Raw genomic sequence first — 21,789 nt, 5'->3', positions numbered from 1 at the left:
CACCCATTCACACACACATTCACACACTGGTGATGGCAAGCTACATTGTAGCCACAGCTGCTCTGGGGCGCACTGACAGAGGCAGCAAAAGGGTTTTAGCGGCAAAAGGGAAACCAACACAAAATTATGCAGGTCGTCATTATGTTGTGCCTGATCTGTGTATTAGGCTTATTGTTTTGCTGTTTGTGTTTTTATGTGTAGATTAAATAACCCTACAGTTAGCATTTATACATTAGAATGTTTCTGTCTAATACTATCTCTGAAATCCCAAATTGTGAGCTTTGCCAATATAGCTCAAACACATCTGCTTCTCTTCATGTTAGCCTTGATTGGGTTAAATCCTTCAGTGATCGACAGCTGATGTCAGTCCTGCCTCTGCTACAGCTCATGATAATGGCCCCTGGTCCATCATCAAGGCCGCAAAATAATACAGTGGAGAACCACTCAACCAGATCAAAATGTGTATGTGGGGGAGCGTGTGCGTGTGCAATGCTAAGCAGGAAAGCCCATTAACATTCATCAGTGGGATAATAGGCCAGCATTAATGTCAGCTGTTTATATGAAGAATAACTCATAAGGCCTTGGTGTATATGGGCTGATAAAGCGTGCTTTTCTCCACGCCGCATTTGGCAGAGTGTGTGTGTGTGGGTGGTGAGAGATTTAGGGGTAGACGCTACTGATGTCTTAGATTGAACCGTTTGATACTGACGTGAATTTATTGACTTGTTAGATAAACATAGGACAATTGCCTGATGTAACTATGGGCCAGCCGTCCTTGTCTTAGTACGTAGGCTGAAAGTCTGCACAAAAGAAGCGCACGAAAGCACCAAAACGAGCACAAATCAAAACATTTTACCAAAGCACCTGGGAGAAGTGATGTAAAATAAAATCTCAAGAGAATTCAACCCTGAATCCATAGATGATCCCCTGCAGCTAAACTTCAAACTCATCCAGCTTGAGAATACCAGAGTCACAGATTGTCCAGTTAACTCCCCCGTGCACCTCCTTGGCATTTTAAGCACAGGAGTCAATGTGTTATTTTATTCAGCCTGACTTTACATTTTTAATTTATAGCATGAGCTGGGAAGGCTTGCTTAAATATGAATGGTGAAGCGAACTCACTATCCAGAGCATGCCAAGCTGCTTCACACACATCGACCACGCAACTAAAAGATAAGTACTTCAAACTGAAGCTATTGTATGAAGTTAAGAAATGACGCTGCTAGAACACCTATGCGCATATAAATACACAAAGTAGTTGCGTGTGTGTATTTTGTTCCAGTCAAAAGAAAGAAATGAGGATGACGCCCGCTCTTCGGTTTCTTTGTTTTACTTTTATCTTAACTCATAAAGTAGAACGATAAAAACACAGCAGATAAATAATCCACGATAAACAACAGCTAATTGGTGTGTTTTTACCAAAAAACCTTGGCATATCTGTACGTGTTTGTGTGTTTTTATGTGCGTGTGTACACTCATTATCGCTGCCGACGCTTTAGCACTGATCACAGTTCTTTTTAATTACCCCACGCTGTGTATTTTTATCTCGCGATCCAATGCTGCTGTTTTGCTCGCCCGTCGCACAAAGAAGACAAAATATTGAACCGTCACGTGTGGGAGGGAAGGCAGCGATCGAGACTGTGATACAGGGAAGTGCAGGGAAGGAACAACTGGGCTACAAGGTGCGACTTTGAAACTTATACTGTGTCACCCCTAATGAGAGGATTTGCGCTTTGTGACTCAACTTAGTTGCACGGCTGTCAGATTATAAACACTCAGGTGGCACCGAGGATTAGCCACGGTGAGGGTGTCGTGGCGCTCCTGCCGTTAATCATGAAATATTTACACGACTCCACCAGTATAGCTCATGTTCTTAAATAATAATCTCTTTTTTTATATTTACACTATACTTGGTTGATAACTATTAACTTGAAAGCTTTATCTTGGATTTAGGAGGCTTCATATTTTGAACAAAATCCTGTTCTTGAGCTGTTTGCATGTATACGTGCCCTCTTGGTAAACAGTATGTTTTCAACTTCAGCTATTTTTACAATAGCTTGATTGTAGCATCACTGCTTTCAATAGGTGCTCATAATGTTTAGTAAGAGAAAGAATTCCAAACACAACCATAATGAGACTACAGAGAAAGAAGGAAGACTTTATAGTCATTCGAGCATCTCACTCTTTTTTCCTCACCCTTTCTCGGCTCTTTTTTTATTCTTTAATGGGCCGATTAAACACCATCTGCATGAATCAAAGCAGGTAGTTGAGGTACAGACCGGCAGACAAACTGGGAGAAATCCTCTTCACATCAAGCTCAGCGTGTTCGACACTTCCCAAGGTCATTTCCACCCTCCCTGCAGAGAGCCTCTGTCACTTTTAATAACTTTTAAAGGGAGAATATATTTTCGCCTCTGACAGACTGAGGAGTTGAGGGACCAGTCACAGGGTGAGTCAATCACAAAGTGCCGACAGAGCGAAGAGGGTGTGAGGCGAGGAGACAAGCCTGCAAGGACTAACATTGTACACTGTTACTTCATGAAAAAGTATTGGACAGAAGTCTGATGTCAGTCATTGACCTGGTTCTAAATTGGATTGGGCAGTGAGCAGTCGCTGTCACTGTAATAACTCTGTTATCAGTCGCAGCTGTGACTGACATTACACTGTGGTCAGAGATAACGAATCATGCATACTGTGAAAACACAGGAGTAAACTATGATCAAGAAACGCTGTGTAGTTGATGTAAAATCATGCATCAGCAAAATAGTGTTATTAAATAATACTCCTACTTAATAGGATATATAACTAGTGTATAATCTGCTGTATAATTAGAGCAACGGGATTTCAATGTGGACATGAAAACTAGAGTACCGCTACTTTTTTACAGAGATACACAGCCTCAACTTCTCCTCTCCACAAAACAAATCCCCACATTACTGTAATCACATTACACTTTTCTGTAACACAGTAATGTAACACATTACGATACAAAATTCAGTAATTATGTCACAGCTACTTTGTTACTGGCATTACAAAGGTTTGTCAGTTATCTACATGATGGGCAGTTAGCCGAAAGCTAGCCAACAACCCAGTGACGTTAAAGCTGGGCGTATGCTGACCCCAGGCCAGCAGCCAGAGCCAGCACTTCAAACAAGTGCAGCCTCAAAGAAACTGGTGAGGAGTTTCCATTTCTATCTGTATACGTTTCTACAGTAGAATTTTGTTCATACGCAAGAACTAAAAGAAAGATGGTATGACTCTGGTGAGTCAAGACAGAGATAAAACATAAGTGAAAATGAGTTTGTCTGCTATCAGTTTGTGACTAAATCGGGGCAATTTCATGCAATCTGTTGGTGATAATACAGTCATTAGTTGTGATAAATCCGTGAAAATTACAAATTTGTTGCTCTCTGTTGGAGATATATTGCAGTCTAGTTCCACAAAACTCACAGATCTAAAGCAGAAATTCAGAATCTTTTCTGACACACACTTGCTTCTAAATAGAAATATAGTCAGAATAGCTAGCAACCGATTGAGTCAAGTCCTCTATTGCAAATGGATGCGTCGCAGGGAAGTTGTGGTCATCAGCACAGACTCACTCAGAGTTTGATTGCAATACATTGCCAACCTGTTTGGGTCTATACGTAAGATGGCATTTATTTGTAAATGTTTGTGTCACGGTTCTGGGTCAGGTTTGACCCAGCATTTTGAGTTCTTATGTTTTGGTTTATTTTTGAATGATTGCTTTGTTTCTCTGATGCTATGATGATTATTATTATTAGAGTTCCATGTTTCTGTTTATCCGTGTTTAAGGATTTGTTGTTTCATGTATTGTTTGAGTTGCATGTGTTTATATTCTGTCTGCGTCTTTGTTTAGTGGTTTCTTGTTTCCTGTTTTATTGTGAAGGTCTGTGTCTCATGTGAGTGTGTTCAGTTCTACTGCTTCCCTGTCTCGTTAGTCCAATTTCTCCCAGCTGTGTCTCCCTCCTGTTGCCCATTCCCTGATTACCACCCTGTGTATATTAGCCCTGTGTTTTCCTGTGCTCAGTGTCGCGTCGTACCATCAGATTATGCCTGTGTGTTTCTGTTCTCAGCATTCAGTGTTCACTTCATGTTTTGTCTTCATGCCAGCAATAAAGCTGAGGTTTTGAGTTGTATTCAGTGTCCGAGTCTCGCATTTGGATCCTCCTCTTCATCCGCCTGCACACAGAGCCCTGACACTTTGACAATTTGTACGAGGGTGATTGCAGTCAGACTGAGCTGGACCGTGGCTCCTTGGAGACCAGTTGCCTCCCAATAGGTATATTTATATGAAAAAATTTATTGCAATCACAGGGCAAACGCAGTTTTTTTCTGAGTTGCAAGGAGGTCACTGTCTTATTTTTACTGAAGTGTAACTGAACCTTAACAAGTTCCATTTTGAAAAACCCGAAGGCTTGTACTATATAGAACAAGTGTATGCCCGCTTAATTTCTAGACCAACACATTTTGTATCCATTGATCAATTTACAGCAAGAAAGCCCACTATCCAAAGTTCAAAAACCCTTCCAAGTCATTGCCTCTAAGCAATATTCAAGTAGAGATATTGAAATTTTAGCTCAACACCACTGATTGCTAAGCACATACACCAAATATCTGAATCTGCAGATCCTCTTGTACCAAGCCAGGTCAGTTTTGTATCAGCACATCACCAAGTGAACCAACTTGTTTTGTTTTATTTTAGACCAACCAGTGGTGGCTGTGGTGAAAAATACAAGCTTCTATGAACTGGTCAAGCAATAAAGTTGTTTATCTGCAAACCACAAATAAACCATAGAGTCTCCAATTTCCTTAATTGTCCACCAACAAACCTGTTCTTGTCGATCGAGCCATCGATCTACCATTGGATGGTTGGCACTAAGGGAAGATCGAGTCATCTCTCTTTGGAACTGAGTGGACCAGCCACTCGCATCACGAGGAAGACTACGGTAGGCATGGGCTCCTCTGCCCTGCAAAGAAAGAGGAAAAGGCAGAGACATTAAAAATTGTACACCACTGTGGTCCTGCTATCAGAAGAAGTCTTTAATGCACTCGTATAAATACTCTTTCTAAAAAAAAAAAAGAAGAAGAAAGAAATTTGGTACATAATTATCTAAAATCCAGGACGAACCTGATTTTTGAAGACTGTACCATCTTTGTGGTTCAGTTAACTCTCACTCAACCCTTGCTCCTGATATTTCATTACAGCCACACCTGAGCTGCTTGAGGACCTTTTTAATAACAAGACAGCTCCAACTAGGATTTATCATTACAAAAAAACCCAAAACAACTTCACAAAGCTCCTGCCAAGGTAATGTCATACATCAGCATACTTGAGCATAAAATATTACACTGGCCACAAGCAAAAAAAACACACCCAGGCACAAAAGATAATATTCCACACTTGCTAGCCTTGGCTTAGGAATCTCAGCAGCTGAAGGTCAAGAGTGAAGTTTTTTTTGAATAGAAGAGAAAGCAAATCAATAATTAAAATCAAAGCCAAGTGATTCACCAAGACAAACAAGTAGAAAAGCAACCATATATGGTCTGATTAGTCACAAAAACAGCATATAAAGAGTAAGAGCGAAAAAAAAAACATTTTGGGGATTTTTAATGAGACATCACAATTGAAAGAGAACACATAGTTGCTTAACAAATCACAAAATAGCAAATATATCAAAACAACGCAAAAACAAAGGAGCTTAAAAGAATGGGAGGGAGAGCCAGCAGTGTTTGGCTACAGTTGAATGTGACATGCAAGGGGCCTGATGAAGGCATAACAGAATTATAAAACTGAGCTGCACAACTGGCCTGTGTATAGAGACAGCCCTGATACCCATCGCAGCCTCAGACACGGCACGACAAAGGACCCCCCTCCACAGAGTTTTACGACACATCAGATCATAAAATGTAGAGAAAGCCAGATACCAGAGAGGCTCAAACTGACTGTCTAGATTAGATTAGATTAGATTAGATAGAACTTTATTAATCCCTCGGGTGGGTTCCTCTGGGAAATTCGATTTCCAAAAAAGCACAGCACCGACAGAAGTTACAGAGTTACAGAATATTATATATATATATATATATATATATACACACACACACACACACATATATAAATACAGAGACAAATATAAATAAAATATACAAAGGGGATAAATAGAATAAATAGGAATAAAAATAAAAATACAAGTGAATTGCACATTTCAAGTATTGAGTCTATTGCACCGTTGACTATTTACAAAAGTATTGCACAAAAGGTATTGCACAGTGAGGTGAAGAGGCACTACAGCTTAGTTGTTCCCCCCTCCTTTGTCCTCCTGTTTCCCCTCCCTCTCCCCTCCAGGGAGGAGTTAAACAGTCTGATGGCGTGTGGGACAAAGGAGTTTTTAAGTCTGTTAGTTCTTGTCTTTGGGAGAAGCAACCTGTCACTGAACAGACTCTTCTGGTTGTTAATGGCCGTGTGCAGAGGATGCCCAGCATTGTTCATAATGTCCAGCAGTTTCTTTAGTGTCCTTTTCTCTGCCACTGTCACCAGAGTGTCCAGATTCATGCCGACCACAGAGCTAGCCCTCCTGATCAGTTTCTCCAGCCTGGATGAGTCCTTCTTTGCTGTGCTGCTCCCCCAGCACACCACAGCATAGAAAAGTACTCCAGCAACCACTGACTGGTAAAACATCCTCAGGAGCTTCCTGCAGATGTTAAAAGACCTCAGCCTCCTGAGGAAGTACAGTCGGCTTTGGGCTTTTTTATACAGGTGCTCTGTGTTGCATGACCAGTCCAGTTTATTGTCCACCCACAGCCCGAGGTACTTGTACTTGTTGACCACCTCCACCTCCTCCCCCTCTATCTGAACCGGTAGTGGACCTTCTCTGGACCTCCCGAAGTCCACAACCAGTTCCTTAGTCTTTGAGGTGTTGAGTTGCAGGTGGTTTGTGTGACTCCATGCGACAAAGTTCCTCACCAGACTTCTGTACTCCTCTTCCTGATCATCCCAGATACACCCCATGATGGCTGTGTCATCTGCAAACTTCTGAATATGGCATAATTCAGAGTTGTAGCAGAAGTCAGAGGTGTACAGGGTGAAGAGAAGAGGGGACAGCACAGTTCCCTGTGGTGCTCCTGTGCTGCTGACCACTGTGTCAGACGTGATGTCCTTCAGCCTGACGTACTGTGGTCTGTCGGTGAGGTAGTCGGAGATCCAAGCCACCAGGCAGGGGTCCACCTCCATCCTGTTCAGTTTTTCTTGAAGCATACAGGGCCGGATGGTATTAAAGGTCTAATCCCTATGGGTGATTTTGCTAAGTGCAGATAACCCTAAATACCAAGTATTGTAAAGTCATTGGCAGATGTGATGAGTTTACAGTGCTAGCCGATGACTGAGTACTCTCACTGACTTTTATTGTTGAGATTTAGCAGAAAAACTGAGTCTGACTGAGCCGTTTTCAGACTAGTTGGGGAATTGAACACGTGGCTGGCTTTAGTCTGTAAAAGGAAACGATCCTAGACAGTGAAGAGACTTTGTTATGAGTAAGTTGCTTTTGGCAATGCTGAAGGATGTTCCTTTTCAAAAATATGGTGCCAAGAACAAATACTACACATGCTGACTAACACATTCTTACAACATATGCTGTTAATTTCATAAAAACAGACTTGAAATGAATATATGGCAGTTGGTGCAAGAAATAGATTAAGGGTTACAAGGACTAAGACTCCCTTTGTAGTTGAAAAAAGTCTGGTTCTGTCAGCTGAATAAAAATGACAGCATCCTGCTGTTAGCTCGTCACTTTTCACACCATGCCATTTCAAGCGTCTGTGGCAGGATGGTGTCTTAAAATGCACTACATTCAGATAACATCTGAACTGCTGCAGATGGGAGTCAAGAACTAAATGGGACACAACATTACAAGTTGGGCAGCTGAACATTATTAAGGGAATTATTGATTTATAGTGGCTTGGTCATAATAACTTTGAACTCGCCATGTAAAATGTTGCTTTGCCAGGAAGGTTTTTTACAGGAATCGTCTTAACCTTTTATTGGACAAGAAGCCATATTTGGTGACTTCAGTGGACAAAACAATTGTCCTCCCCACGACTAACTATGAGGAATTTCTCCCAGCCAATCACAAAAGATCAGGTTATGTGACAGATAGTGATATTATTGTATCTGACCAGTCAGTCACAGCCTGTTGCATTTCAAGCTTTAAATTTTTTTTACCCCTACATTACACTCATACCGTACTTGTGGTCATAACATCAAAACTGAGTGTGTAGTTTGGTTTGTTTCATGACCTTATTGCAGTTTTCTAGTATAGCAGTTAATGGTATATAACTGGTGATTATTTTTACAGTACATCTTATTACTTATTACTAAAATTTATTCAGTAATTATTTGATATGTGTGTTATATTTACGAAAATTGCCAGTGTGAATAAAAAAAACAATGTTCATAAAAAACATGGCTTTATAAACATATTTGTGTTTATCCTACAGGTCTTATATACAGGTTTGTTTGTTTTTTGGTAAATACGTATACCATAAACAGGAAAGGAATCTTGATTTGCACTGTAAAATAACTTTTTTTTAAAAAATCACACATGTGAAAAAGTCCTGAAATATCCCCCAATAACACGCCAGGGTTGAAATTTTTAATGTCTACGTGTTTTAATGAGAGCCCTATAAAGGGTTAAACCATTGCTTTATGTATGACTAAAGTAAACTAATAGAAACTTCTAGTTTAAACTACCGTATCCGTCTGTTTAGTGTGTGGCGGTGTACATAATCTGGAATCCTCTTATTACATCAACATAATAATATTTATCCACGATCCACAACTTACAAACATCGTTGTGGATGTGGAATCCTCTATGCATGGTAGGACGTAACAGAAGGGCTAAAGACATGCAATCCATATACAGTCAATGAAATTCAAAGTCATATTTCAACACTCCTGATCCTCTGCTTTCCCATTTTTATATTCAGTACAAGCACACAAACATACATAGTTGCTCAGTTCAGTAGTTCAGAACAGAATTCCCACTAACAAAATGAGAGCTCTGATTTCAGCCCACACTCTTGCTTTTACATTCTGTGGGCCGTGACAACTAAAGTGTCTCTATCAGCCCCTTCTCCCAGACACGCTAATCACACGCAGAGCTGATGTTTCACATTTCGAACATTCAATAATTTCCCCATTTGTAACATCCCCGTTTGATGGGAACATACCTCTCCCTCAGTGAGAAGTAAAGGGCTGTCAGCACGGCAGCCATTGTGAGAAGTTAATTGGCTTTCTTTTACTTTCAGAAGCAGCAGGGAGGATGCACCGGAGTACCTGAGGTGTGTTTTATTTCATTTTATTTTTTTCTGACTAATAATCAGAGGCTTAAAAGCACCAAGAAGGTGAATTTGTAATAAAGGGAATGTGTTTAAGAATCTCCGCTAATCCTTTTGGATGACAAGAAGGGGTGTTATCAGATGGAACTAGTTTCAGATAAACACTATCTATGCTACTGCTGGATATCTGCAAGCAGGGCAGCACAACTTTCATATCTAACACTTATTTCTTTGATTTGGGGCGCAGAGGAGACAAGGAATGAAAATGAGGGAAGAAAGGAGTAAGTTGAAAACAGAGACTGGAGGTTGGGAAGATTTCAGAGCACATATCTCGGGCATTATAATTGATGCAGCACCCGTACATCAGCAGCCCTATCTTCTGGGCAAGGTGCTGCTGGAATAAGTATGTAATAGTTCACAGTAGTTTAAAAAATAGACTTTATTGATCTATTGCATTTTGACACCATTTAGATTCCAATAAATGATCTTAACAACTTAATGGTGCATCATACCAGGTATCATTGAGGCATTCGTGCACAGTTTATTGGCTACATTACCACAGGAGGTGTAGTTACCTTTTGTTCGAGGCTCCCTGTTTCATTGCTGGGGTTTCGTTTATGGTTGGGCTTCTGGAAACCAGGGGTTGTGGACCAGCGAGTTGGATTTTTTCTGGACGGTTCTTCTGGAGCAACCGGGGCCTCGCCTGGAGGAAAGCCAGCCAGTGCGGGATCACTACTGCGACGGACATTGAGAGACATGTCTGTGGAGGGGATTACAAAAGACAAAGAAAAGGAATTATAGCAAAATCAAACCACTTGCCGCTTTATCGATTTATTAAGCGGCTCGCTTTTCACCTTGGTCGTCAAAAAGTTGCCCATTTTTGGGAGGTGCTGCTACATCCCCTGCTATACCTCCTTAACAGCACTCCATGAAATGTCAGCTGAGACATGGGAAGTGGTGATTACAAGTACTCGTGTTTTTATGAAAGGTCTGTTAAGCCCAAAACAACACTGCGCAACTCCACGATGGAAAGTTTAGCTTGGCTTGATTCCATCTGTGCTGAAATACATTACTGTAGATATATTATACACACAGTTTTGGCTGGGGAAATTACCCAGACAGCGATAAAAATATATATATTATATAAAAGTACATGTGAGAAAAAAATTAGATGTGATTATCTAACCCCTTGCTTGGTCGAACCACTCTAAAAATAACAAGTACAATAATAATTGCAGGAAACTTGCTCATATATCATGATCTGACTATTGCGATAAAGGTCATTCTTACACACTGTGCTACCCAACTCAAGTTGATTCTAGGAAGTTTCCAGGGGACTGAAATTGAGTCTCAGAGCCAACATTTATTCTTTCCATCAAACGTCTAACAGAAAACTACACAGGAAACACTGGCCCATGTTTCAGCTGCCACATTAACCGATCTGTCATGAAAACTTGGTATAAAGTTCCCACATTTGATTAGAGCTGCCAAAACAAGTAGAGGGGATGAAGTTGCTCCATATTTCACACTCCGGTTAAAACATTCAGTGAGAAATCCCACCGATGTCTGCTACAAAGTCAAGACGGTGAGTATATCCGTTAGCTGTGGTGGCCCAAATCCATATGGCCCAAAAGGCCATATGGATTTGTTTATGACGTCCTAGCAGCCTGTGTGTTACACCCATAATTATGCAAATAGTTGGGTAACCACCTGTCATCCATAGACAGATCATTGCACTGAGCATATGCCAGTGTTAAGCTTCCATCTGATACAACCGAGACACGTCTTAGTGGTGGGAGCGACACATTCTAATCATGGATTACGCTGTGCGCCAACTCGTCTGTTATTTAACACCGTGACAAGACTAAGGAGATTCAAGAACAACTGTAAGTGTTTCTTGTGACCACCTGTGTCGAGGCAGAAATAGTGACTGAATCCTGCAAATAACAGTGAAATAAGCATGTGTTTCTGCACCTAGTACACTAACTAAACACCTCTTATCAAGGCATCCCAGTTCATCTTCATTCACTCACATCCTTTGTACTATCTCACTTACTTGAACTTGTGCTAATATCCTGATAAAGCATCCCCTCTACTTAGTGTTTACTTGGCGCCAACTGCTTTCATTTAATCCTCCCCTACCTGATAAATCCGTGGTCTCAATATTATAATCAGGGCTCAGAGGCCCCGAACTGTTGTTCTCTCTCTAAGTCTTTTCTAGAGATGATGTGGTCTAAGAAGTGGAGCTTAGTCGAGTGTCTGCTTAGTCTGAGTGCTGCCATTAGGTGCTAAAAAGACAAGCTTGTCCTTTTTAGTGTTCTGGGGATTACGTCAATATTAGATCTCTTAGCACCTCATAATTTATGACCATTTCATAAAGTCAAATTTGTCATCGCTGTTAGTAACCACTGACCTAGAAGACAAAAGCACACATTACATCTTTAGCTGTCGCCCAATAAGGTCCTCGATCCAAAGATCGGTCTTGTTTTTCCCACACTTGGTGAAATGAATAATTATGACATAGACACAGATTCCCAATCCATAGTCAGGACTTAGTGACATTACAGCAGTGTATTGTCAATTCAGGGTAATGTAAACGTAAAGTGCTGCAAAAAAATTACATTTTTGTGTTACAAAAAACTCTTATTGTTGCCAAGTTTTCGGTGAGATTTCATTACAAAAGTTCTCTCCCTCCTCCTTTGTCTCTGAGTGCGGTAACTCCGGTAGAAAGGCTTCGTATGCAAATAAATTTATGATGACATCTGGAAACTTCCAGGAACTTTCTCAGCAGCAAGAAAGTAGAGATGATGACAGGGTTTTCAAACTGCTTTTTTTTTTTTTTTTTTTTTTTTTTGGGTGAGTAACTCAACTTTATAAAGCGCCATTTCTCATGAGGAAATCATCGGTGTAACTCGAGTTCTTCTGCAGAAACAGGTAACTTATAAAACCTACTTTCTCACTCACTGCTAAACCATAACAAAAACCTCCACCCCAAATAAGAGGGATTAAATCCCTCACCGGCAGCTTGTACTATTATTCCTTTGTTTCAAATGTGTTTCATTTTTTTTTGCCCACTGCCCGAGGCTACGTCAGAGCAGCCTGGAAATCACATCTAGCAGCCAGCCAGTCATTGTGTGTTCGCTTTTAAATTAGGTTGAAGACCTACTAATGGCATTTAATAAACTTTTGCCCCTTTCAGTAATGGCTGGTTCATGTCCAGTTCAAGCTCTAATGATATTCACTTCAGACAGCAGGGGTAATTAACATCCAGTAGTATTCCACACGATGACTTTGAGATAGCACGCAAGCTGCACACAACAGAACTATAAAAAAGAAAGAAAGACAGAGAAAGGGCACAGGAATGGGTTAGAAAGCATATTAAAATTCTCAAAGTATTCATATTAAATATTTGTATTTCTTTTAAAGGGAACCTTTTCTATGTTTTCATAGATTTGTGTGTAGTTGGGGCTTGCACAAGACACTTGGTATGGATTAAAAGCCTTGTTATATTTCCCATAATACCTCAAGGCTCAGTTGATAGATGGATGTTTGCAGGCCCTTAGAAACCATGACAACTTCAACATTCAAGCATTAAGGGTATAAAAATCACAACACATGGCTCTCTTTTGGATCGATTCTTACACACTAAGTAATAATACTCTGGCTCTTTTACAGTTTCAGTCGATTGTCAAAACTTTAGTTTCAGTTTAGCGACAGCTTGCTAAAGTGTTGATCCACCGTGGGTCGAAATCCTTACGGATCAGCTTCTAGCAAATAAAGGAGTTTGTGCTCGTTTGTGTTACGAAGGTCACAATATGAAGATTCTCTCCAGTCCCGGCTCTCCCTGACCAATTTCCCTCTACTTAATTTGTGATGGGATTATCCCAGCAGTCCGAAGGGTTTGGTTATCCCACGTTTAATAACTAGCACTGCCACTTCAGACCGAGCCAGCAATCGATCCACACTGAAGCGGGAACAAAACCACTCGGGAGGGGGGATGGTGAGCCTGGCTAATAAAACGAGGCCCTAATCCAGCCCCTGCAGTGAGGGATTATGGTCAGGGCACAGGGTCATAGTGATGTACACACACCACAGTTTACCATAGAGACGTAGGGCTCTCCAGGGGCAATTATCTCATGCCGTATCATCCTTTATTTACCTTTCACCTTGTTTGGAGGAGAAATATATTCATTTATATAAATTATGTGGATAGAAATACTAACTCTAATGGAAAACAGCAAAATAGTCTTGAGGTTAGTAGTACATTTGAGAATGTTCATTGTAGAAATAATAAATAATATAACTGTATAATGGCCACAGGTTAGTATAAAGCAGGGATTTCTAACTTTCTTTACATCATTTTATATCCTAATATTAGAAAAGAAGTGTAATTCATAGACTGGTTCTTATATAGTGGTTTTCTACTTCACCTGAGCACTCAAAGTGCTTAATACAACTTCCCTCATTCACCCATTTACACCCATTCTCACTTTTCTATGCTTTTCTGAGATAAGTGCTGTCTATCTAACATTCATGCTCATTCATACTCCGAGGGAGGCATCTGAGAGCAACTTGGGGTTAATCTCTTGCCCAAAGATGTTTGGCACACAGACTGGAGGAGCCAGTCTGTAGATCAGGAGTGTTTTAACAGTACATGTCAGTTTTGTTACAGGATGAAGAAATGCTGCTGTAGTTCCCCAAAAGTTGATTCTGTTCATCTCGACGTAGCGTTTTCAGCGGGAGAAACGTTTCGTCACTCATCCAAGTGACTTCTTCAGTCTCAGCTGACTGCAGGTTTCCATAGTGACTGACACTAGCACCACTGAAGGAACAATGTGCTGGGAGTTCACTGATCATTAATATGCAAATTGTCATGACCATTGACCAACAACCACTGATCAAAACCCACTGATTGAGCATGCATCAAGCTGCTGTAGTTCATGAAAGAAATCTGTCAGCACGAGCCTTTGAGCTAAAACTGTAAGAAATAAACAGCAATTTCTTCTGCAGATAATGAAAACAAATATTTATGTCATTTATTGATATTACATCAGAGTGGTATGAATAGCTATGATCTTTGTCAGTAGGACAAGTTGTAAATACATTTAAAAGTTTAAAATCCACGCCCTCCTCCTCCTCATTTTTCAAAGCCATCCAGTGAGCCGTGTTCGACACACCCGGTGTGTATCTGTATGTATCTGTTTTGTCATTGCTGTTTCATTGTGCTTTTAGTTTCTTCTGTTATCTTTGACCCCACGTCTCTGTCATCAAGTTTAGTGTTCGTTTTCATGTCTCTTTTTTTTAACGCCCTATTTTACTTTGTCAGTAAAGCTCTTTCTTTGTCTTGTTTTTACTTCCTGGTTGTCATTCATTTCCTTCCTTTCATGACTACCTGCTTTATCAACATTGGCAATATTAGCTTTACCTGTTTCCCTCCCACCTGTGCCCAGTCACCCATCAACCCCTCTGTGTGTGGGTGTGTGCGTTGTCCTGTCTTCCCCTTTGTCCTTGAGTTTTGACTTACAAACCATAGAATGACCGTTTCTATGTTTTTGTAAGAGATGACCTCTTTAAAACGTCCCTAAACTCATCAGCTCAGTTCACTACATCGCTACACACTTTTCTACTTAGTCACCAGTCATGCTGGACATAAACAATATAAACCAGTAGCAGTACTTTTTCTTCTGTAATAACACAGCAAAAAAATGTACTTCCAGCTTAGTTGCAAAAGAAATGGGGGTCAGCTCTAATGTATTAGCTGTGGAAGTTTGCAATCACCAAAATGGCATGAAGTAAAGAGTCCTCACAATACCTGGGAAGCTGGAAGAAGCCCTTCCCTCCTGACTGGCTGCCAATTCAAGGTAATGGAGCTAGAGCTTCAGCATACTGATAAGGTTACAGAAAGGACACGGTGAGGAGGATAGGCTGTTTCTGTATTGTTCTGTTACTCATAATCACCATTTAACCCAACATGGGTTAAAAAACAGAATCAAATTCTTCTAAATAAATTACTTTTATACTGTTTATACCAACATAAGACGAGTAAGTTACAGTATATTCCTCCTTTAAACACCAAAGCCCTAAAGAGTCAATATTTGGAAGTGCTGAGAGTCTAGACTATTTAATCTAATATTAGTGATTTCATTGCCACCTGAAAGCATCAAGCTGAAGTGTGTTCTCCTGTTGCTGTGCCACTGCAGGGAACGGTCACAAGGCTCAAAACTGCAAGTGTTCAGAGCTGAAACTCACAAGTTTTCAAGTGTTGACCAGTGTGACAGCAATTTGCTTTGAAGCAGATTCATCCTTTAACCTGAATATTTGAGGTGGTTTTAGGAAAAGCAGGTGCACTTAAAAAAAGTATTTTTAAATGACATCATAAACTCTGCAGCGTAGCACACATTACAGAAGATGAAATGCGATGCTGTATCGGAGGTTGCCATTTTCCTTTACAGTAAGATGTGGGCTAGAGGTTACAGAATAAATGAAGTCAGGCCCTTACTATTATTTAAATCGAAATGTGTGCCCACTGTAAGCATGCAGACACTTCTGGCAAACCGGGGATGAAGACTATGTGCAGGGTGAATTTGGTATTTTCTCCCGTGGACCTGTAGCTGTGCTGTACTCTTGACTCTTTGCTTTTACTTCAGGCTGATTTAAATATAAATGTCAAGCGACCATGGCTTCATGAAATGTCTAAAAGCTTTTTTTTTCGTAGGCTACTTTGAATACTTCAAGCCTGGGCCAGTTCAATGTCTGAATAAATTATAGCACTGAGCCATTTTCACCCTCTCTCTGCAACCACCAACTTCATATTGATGTCCCCTGTGTGCAGTGAGGGGAGATTTCCACTGAAAACACCCTGACCTGAATCATGTGCAGACGGACAAAAGGTTTCTTTTTTTGGGGGGGGAGGAGAAAGACAGTTCTGAGTGGTGGGAACCACGACTGTGGCAGAGGGGATGAAGTATACATTAGACTTAAATAGGACGCTGGACGACCCAAGGCCAGACAAGGTCGAGAGTACCACTCAAGTGCGCGTCTGTGAAATGTTTGGCAAACTAATCTGATGTAACGCCAGAGAGTGAGACGAGACAAACTCTGAATAAACATCAACTGCTGACCTTTACAAAGAGCAGAAGATGTAATCCACTAGATGGATGGGCGGAAAAATACTTAGATGCTAAATGGCATTTATGAAAACAAACCCCCTTTTTTTGGCTTTAATGCTAATTGCTCTGTTGACTGCACACTGCGTTTTAAGTCTACACAGTTTTAAGCACAAGTATGTTTATGCTCCGAGACAATCCAGCACATAACAGCAGGGTGCAAGATGCTAGCAGGCAGGGTATACATGGAGCGCCATAACTAAGTGGCTGGCATAGAATACAGAAATATCTGTGCCGAGTGTGGCCTGGAAGGTCCCGAGGTCAAAATGGGAGACGCCCCCAAGGGTGGTCAAGAATGACCAAGCTAACATCCTGTGGGACTTCCAGACGGACAAAATGGTGACGGCTAACGAGTCAGACATAGTAATGGTGGACAAGCAGAGGAAGACGTCCATAGTGACAGCAAAATCAGGAAGAAGGAACAGGAGAAGCTTGAGAAGTATGAAGGGCTCACAGAAGAACTCGAGATGTGTAGGGTGAAGGTAACAGTGATCCCAGTGGTAATCAGAGCACTAGGTGCAGTGACTCCCAAGCTAGGCGAGTGGCTCCAGCAGATCCCAGGAACAACATCTGAGATCTCTGTCCAGAAGAGCGCAGTCCTGGGAACAGCTAAGCTAACTGCACAGGACCCTCAAACTCCGAGGCCTCTGGTAGAGGACACGCACTTGAAGGATAAAGATCAAATATGACAGTTGGATGCAGACTATAATGTGATATTTAGAATCCCCATATAACATTCCCTATATGCTTATGCAGTACAAACAGTGGCAATCTTTTATACAGCTCTATAAAGCATTATTACCAGTTAGACCTTCAAAGTTGATCAGCTTATTGACCTTAAAGGTCAGAGGTCAAATGTGAGCTTACTACCATTCAACATCTACCTAATGTTTAAGGCACAAAAGGTCATCTTTGCAGAGCATTATAACACCGTCCTTCTTTTTCTACTTCTAAAGCTCTTTGAATGGCACATTCTTCCAACTAGCCTAAAATACCATTTCACTTGACTGAGTTGCTTTTACAGGAAAAATATTCCACTGTTCTAGCCGTGCCATTTCTGTGTATTCATGTTATCTTAAGATAAGAGTTCAAGCGTGTGCCCGATTACTCTACAGTGATCATTTCCATCTTTTTTATCTGCGCTGGCACTGAGCGCAGGCCATGATTTGATCAAGTCGATTACTTTGCTGTTTAATAAGGATGTTATCACGTACCCAGAAAGTTCAGAATGCCTCTTGCGCTCAGTGAAAAACTTCATATGTCAATCATATTAGTTTTAGAGTTTGGCACGATGTCTAATCACCCTGCCTGAGCACGAATACTGAGGCAGGGGAGAGCCGTATTCCCTACAGGGCTGCAGAGTCAACCATCCAGTTTTTCCATTCTGAACAAGAAATAGAGAGAGAGTGAGACTGATTCTTCTCTCCTGACAGAAAGACAATACAGACAATTTACTAGAGAGAATGAGAAGAGGATGCCAGCCTTCCTCGAGCCCTCAGAGATGAGGCCTCCAGTAGCAGACACCTAGACACTTCAACAACAATAACACCAAAGACTCTGTGTGTGTGTGTGTGTGTGTGTGTGTGTGTGTGTGTGTGTGTGTGTGTGTGTGTGTGTGTGTGTGTGTGTGTGTGTGTGTGTTAGAGAGAAAGAGAGAGAGAGTGGCGTTTCCCTAGACAATGAAGATCTCAGAGACGAGGGGAGGGGTGGAGTTCACTCCCCAAATCAAACCTGACTCATTTAGGTCGACTCCACTCACACATGGGACTCCTCGACTGCAACAAAACAACTGCATATGCCTGTTTTCCAGAAGGGTAAGCATGCGCAAAATGACACAGGTCGTGTTTATGATGACGCCGTGTTGATTTTATTCAGGGTCAGGTGATCAAGCTCGAGCTTGATGCCAAACAAGAGATAGTTTGCCAGCTTCACTACAGATTTTTATGACGAAACTAAATCTGAAAACAAGATTATTAATTTCATAAGGTCGGATTTGTTTTCCCAAAATAAAAAAAGTGCAAAAGCCATGAAAAAAAAAAGTGGGATCGGGGATTCGTCTCTATCCCAGTGTAGACTAGACTCACAGAGACCCCTCCACACTGAGGCCTCTGGGGAGCTGCTAATCAACAAAGCAAACAGCCCTCAGACAGCCCAGAAACAGGACCACGGCAGCACCTTCCGTGTAAACACCATTTTGTGTGTTTCTCTATTATGGCTGGTCCACAAGAACAGGCTCCTGAAGAGAAGGGGCCATAAATCTCACTCAGGCTGATATGTGGCTAAGTCACTCATGATTAAAAACACTGCTCTGAAAATGTCACGAGCCAGGAGTAGCAAAATGACCAAAGCTATCAACCCTGCGTGAGATTCTAGGATTCAGAATGGTCGGTCAAACGAATTTGGACTTTGACAGGAAATATTAAAGAAGCAGCTGCTGCTGAAATAAACAAAGACTTCTTGCTAATCAAAGCCGCTTCTTGCCTATGAGATGTCAATTCAGTGTTGGAGATTACCTGATTAGCTTGCTTTAAAAAGCTACACAGCTAAACAGTCTTATTAATCTGCTCCTCGATGTAGGATGCGTGCACTTCAAGAGGCTTTTGGCTAGCACAGTGCATTCACCACGAGTAGCTGCAAAGAAAACTTGGCTGGCTTTGAGCTTTAATGTGTCTGTCTTCATATCACAAACACATACCAGCAAGATTTCTAATCTAACATTTTCTCCCTGTAAGCGCAAGTAATAGCAGTAATATATTAGGCTGATCTTAAACATTTGCAAACATGCACTCTTTGCTAATTCCAAACAAAGTTGTTATGGTACTCTGTTTATTGTCATCTATAAAACAACAGCTGTAAAGAGCAGCTGTAAAGAGAAAAAAAATCCCTTCCTTCACTTTAGCGCTACAGTTAGCGAATTAGCAAATAGTGTGCAAGAGAAGGAAAACAGTCTAAGGATTTTAAGAAGCGCACGCTTGTCCTTTTATTGCATGAAAGGACAAGCTTGGATAATGAAATGCAAACTGTGTTCAGGACAGAAACAAAGCTATGCTGCTAACTCAACATCTGAAAACATCTAGACAGACAACATGCTAACAGAGAGCTAGCCAAGAACCCAGAATGATGATAAACCTATGGGTACACTGGACCATGTCGCGTTGTCGGTTTTGTGTTGATATTGTAAAAACTAAAAGAAACATTGCAAGCATGTCTTCATTTGGATACAGATTTATGTTGGTGAGTGGAACTATAGGATTACGATTAAGGTTAACTGGTAATTATGTTACATTGCATTTTAGGACTATTTACAGAGTAAGGAAAAAGTAAAGTAACAAGTAGTGCCACGAGTCACTTTCTTCAGCAAATAATTAAGCAATGTACTACATTACTTTTAAGAAAAGTAACCATTAATGTGTAATACTTTACTATTTTGCTGCAGATTAAAAATGCCCAAGGCAAAGCGGTCAAAAGTCTGGCTGTACTTCACAGCAAAAGATGCAAACTCAGCAGCCTGCAACAAGTGCTTTAAGGTGATACTGTGCAAAGGAGGTAACACCTCGAATCTGATGAAACACCTGGCGACGCATAGCGTTTTTTTAAAAGCCGAGAAATGCACCGTATTTGATAGCTTGCTGCGAGACCTCACACCGAGCACATCTACTGCGGGTGTGGTGCCTGTTATCGGTCCCGGAGTTAGCAACATCCCCCAAAAACCCGAAGAGGAGAGTCCTGGCCCCTAGCCCTGCCAGTGTAGCAGAAATGATGACGGATGATGATGGCAGCAGCAGCCATTCTTCTCTGCGTGAGTAGCTTAATGTTGTTCGTGTGTAATTTACGCTGAGTAGGCTAACCACGTTATTAAATTAATGCACGTAAGGTGAACTAGCAAACACCGTCATAGTTACATGCGGCTGTCTTTGTGTTTGATGGCAGATACTCCCTTCACCCTGGCCAAAAAGGCTAAAATGACCAAAGAAAAAGTAGAAAACAGCTAAACATGAGAGGTTTTTGGACAAAGTTTGTTTTTTCCATTGTTTAAGCACTGCTTCCAGCCAAGAGTGATACCATAAATCCCCTATAGCTGCAGAAAAGGCTAACATTGTTATCTTTTTACAAAAAAACAGCTAAACATGAGAGGTTTTTGGACAAAGTTTGTGTTCTTCATTCTTAAAGCACTGGTTCGAGCACCGTTTAAGCATTAACCGTTTCAAAAGTACCGGTTTGGTACTGGTATCGGATAAAACCTAAACGATACCCATCCCTACTGGTGAGAATAGCATGCTTATGCTGGCTTCAATGGGAACATTGTTATTGCATCTCAGTGCTGTGTGCAGAATCACGGAGCATCTCATCATGAATATTAGCTAACTTCTGGGACATTTTTCAACAGCAGAGACAAGACCATTACTGATAGCACATCAGACTCTACACCTTATTTCCACAGTGAGCAACTGTGTCTCTTCAGTGTCATTTTAATGGCACAAAGGATTTTCCTTTCATATCTCTAAGCAAGCTTAAATTGTCACAAATTTAATTGTCACAGCCACTGTGTGAGCCAAAATTGGAGGCTGATGAGTGAGTGAATGAATTTCAGTTTCTGGCAGGTCAGACAGCCTTTAAAGCATGGAGCTCATTCCACCGCAGTTTCCAGACAGCACGTACACAAAATCCATATCGCAAACATTTCAGCAGTGAGAATATCTTCTTCCTCTGCTCTGAACAAAAACAAAACCAAAAAAAAAAAACCACCCTCACTCCAGCTGCTCTCTGCAGAACAGATGACAAACTTCCACCAGACTCACCAACTATTTCTGGATCCTTTAATGATCCTTTCCTTTTATTGGGTATACAAAAAAGTTATCTGCTGTGGGACATGAGACGAGGAGGTATGGGGGCTGAGTAAATATGAGGTCCAATGGATAGACTGCCTAATTGGAGCTGCCGAGCACATGTGCTAATCTTAATGAAGCACACATATAACAACATATATGAAGTCAGTGAAGTCAAAACTCGCTCCATAATGCAGAGCAGAGCACAACAAGACAAAAAACAGGAAAGCTTCTTACAAACTCAGCAGTGCTCTGCAGTATAGGAAGAACTTCTAATACTTTTTTTTTAGAAAAAGTGAACATGAGATGCTTGGAAACAGATGGTATTGTGATGTGCACAGTCTATGTTTTAGCAAAGCATCGCTCTGATCAGTCACACGGGTTTATAAAAGCACATGAGGATTTCATAGAAATTCGAGGCAGGCGGTTGTTTAGAAAAAATAAAT

General features: G+C 41.0%; 1 protein-coding gene across 2 annotated transcripts in view; it reads right to left on the bottom strand.

The window, feature by feature from the left end:
- The window catches only part of LOC308385851 (partitioning defective 3 homolog), a 354,241-nt gene that overhangs the window by 208,975 nt on the left and 123,477 nt on the right, over positions 1-21,789 (bottom strand). For both annotated transcript variants that reach the window (XM_080865038.1, XM_080865037.1), the window contains exons 4-5: positions 9,927-10,111; positions 4,851-4,988 (exon numbers count right to left, since the gene is read on the bottom strand). In XM_080865038.1, the coding sequence (XP_080721164.1) occupies positions 4,851-4,988; positions 9,927-10,111 (323 nt within the window). The remainder of the gene's footprint in view (positions 1-4,850; positions 4,989-9,926; positions 10,112-21,789) is intronic.

Source organism: Rhamphochromis sp. 'chilingali' (genome assembly GCF_963969265.1).
Source record: "Rhamphochromis sp. 'chilingali' genome assembly, chromosome: 18".
Taxonomy (NCBI): Eukaryota; Metazoa; Chordata; class Actinopteri; order Cichliformes; family Cichlidae; genus Rhamphochromis; species Rhamphochromis sp. 'chilingali'.
Note: the sequence above shows the minus strand (reverse complement) of the source record. Positions and strands in the feature narration are given on the sequence as shown.